Consider the following 1794-nt stretch of genomic DNA (forward strand, 5'->3'; position numbering starts at 1 on the left):
GAGACAATTTATGATAAAACAGTTCAGAAACATTAAGGAAAGGTTTAACATAACAGACTCATTACAAAGGAATTTAGGGAGCAAATATAGGCAAATCATGATACGATTTTTGAAAAAGACAAAATTGTTTAACAGAATTTGAGTTGATAGTAGTACTTTTTTATTATTTATTTGTTTGTTTATTTTTGTTTATTTATTTATTATATTTCCTTTGAATAGATATATTTGAAAATGTAAAATACAATAATTTTAGTAGGATATAAATCATCTTGAACCACACTCCATACCAGTAGGTGGCAGTAATGCACACATTCAGTTTATTGCCAACCGCCATTAAACACCACAAGAAGAGGGTACTGTTTTAGCCTGAACACCCTGCAGAGGAAGAGACAGAGGAAAGTCACAACACACTCAGAAACCATCTCACACTACTTCAAAGATTAGTGATAGCAATAATTATATTTTATCTAATTGTTTGTTTGTTTTGTAAACAGGACAGGACAGATCCTCATCACCACCAACTGAGAAGAAGCAGCCTAACACCCACAAACTAAAAATAAAACTTCAATTCATTTCTCTTTGTAATTCTTTCATTTCAAATATTCAAACATCAGCATTTTAAGTGTACCAGAATAAGTATCGAAAACCTTCATTGCATCTACATTATTACATTTAAAATTATAATTCCAACTCAAACAAAATAGCCTCTTGTCAACATAATTATGGAGTGTGATTTATTTTCAACTCTAAATATCTTCAAACTAATGAAGTTTTTAGTGAAGAAAATCCATCTGGATAACAGCAGACTGACTGCTCATAAAATATACAACAGGTCTGGACCACTCAGGAATTTTGTTTGTATCTGAAAAAAAAGTAACAATACCACTAAATTGTTAAGTTCTCCTTAACCACTCGTACGCACAACTTGAGAACAAATCTGGTCGTACAAACGGTTCTTGCATGAGGCCTGATGTATGTGTCTGTTACAGCAGACATGATTATTAAGAAGTGAATCGACATGCTGAATCCTGAACCTGGAAGTCAGGAAATACTTGTGCTTTTATTGAAACTGGGATCATGAGATGGCTGAGGCCTCAAAATTAGGTTATTTAGAGTTTGTATATTTCATTCCACAGATCCAAACTATATTTTTTATATTTTACATTACATTATGTTTTATAATTTATTATATTTTAATATAAGTTAGTAAAACAAAATGTTTTTCTCTCAAGTAAAAAGTTAAGTAAAAGGTAAACATGCAAGGTTTTTATAATTATTTTTAGGTTTTCCTTCTGACCCAAATACATAAAAATGTGTTCTGCTTTGATTTAAAAAAAAAGTTTTGTTTTCAGGAGATAAGATAGGGTTCAGACTGTTATAAAACTCACTAAAAGTATGTTGTATTGCAGCAGCCACACCAAGAAGTTCTTTGTGTCGATCCAGCCACCTGTGGGAGAGCTGATGAGGCCCGTGTTCCTCACAGAAAATGAGTTTAAAAAGGAACAAGGTGGGTGCCATTTTAAAATGCAATAAATCATTATGTGTTGATGGTGAGCTCATAAATCTTCTGTAAGTGCTGCACAGAAACAAGATGCAGAACAAATAAAAGAAAGAAAATAAATCTCCAGTAAAAATTGAGATTCTAAAGTTTTGACAACAACATCTAACACATTGGATTAATTTGTCATTAATGAGTCATGAATAAATATTTCCACTTGTCTTTGACTCTGGTTTTAAAAAATCCTTTCTCAAAAGAGACATTTTATTTTCTTTAATAAACAAAATAATAATGTT

At 31.2% G+C, this 1794-nt stretch overlaps 1 protein-coding gene across 8 annotated transcripts in view; it reads left to right on the forward strand.

The window, feature by feature from the left end:
• Positions 1 to 1794, forward strand: part of ap3b2 (adaptor related protein complex 3 subunit beta 2) — a gene marked incomplete at its 5' end in the record, with an annotated part of 39046 nt that overhangs the window by 29430 nt on the left and 7822 nt on the right. For 7 of the 8 annotated variants that reach the window (XM_014021001.1, XM_014021004.1, XM_014021005.1 and 4 more), the window contains 1 exon segment: positions 1410 to 1507. In XM_014021001.1, the coding sequence (XP_013876455.1) occupies positions 1410 to 1507 (98 nt within the window). 8 annotated transcript variants of the gene reach the window in all.

Source organism: Austrofundulus limnaeus, unplaced genomic scaffold, assembly GCF_001266775.1.
Source record: "Austrofundulus limnaeus strain Quisiro unplaced genomic scaffold, Austrofundulus_limnaeus-1.0 Scaffold275, whole genome shotgun sequence".
In the NCBI taxonomy this organism is placed as follows: Eukaryota; Metazoa; Chordata; class Actinopteri; order Cyprinodontiformes; family Rivulidae; genus Austrofundulus; species Austrofundulus limnaeus.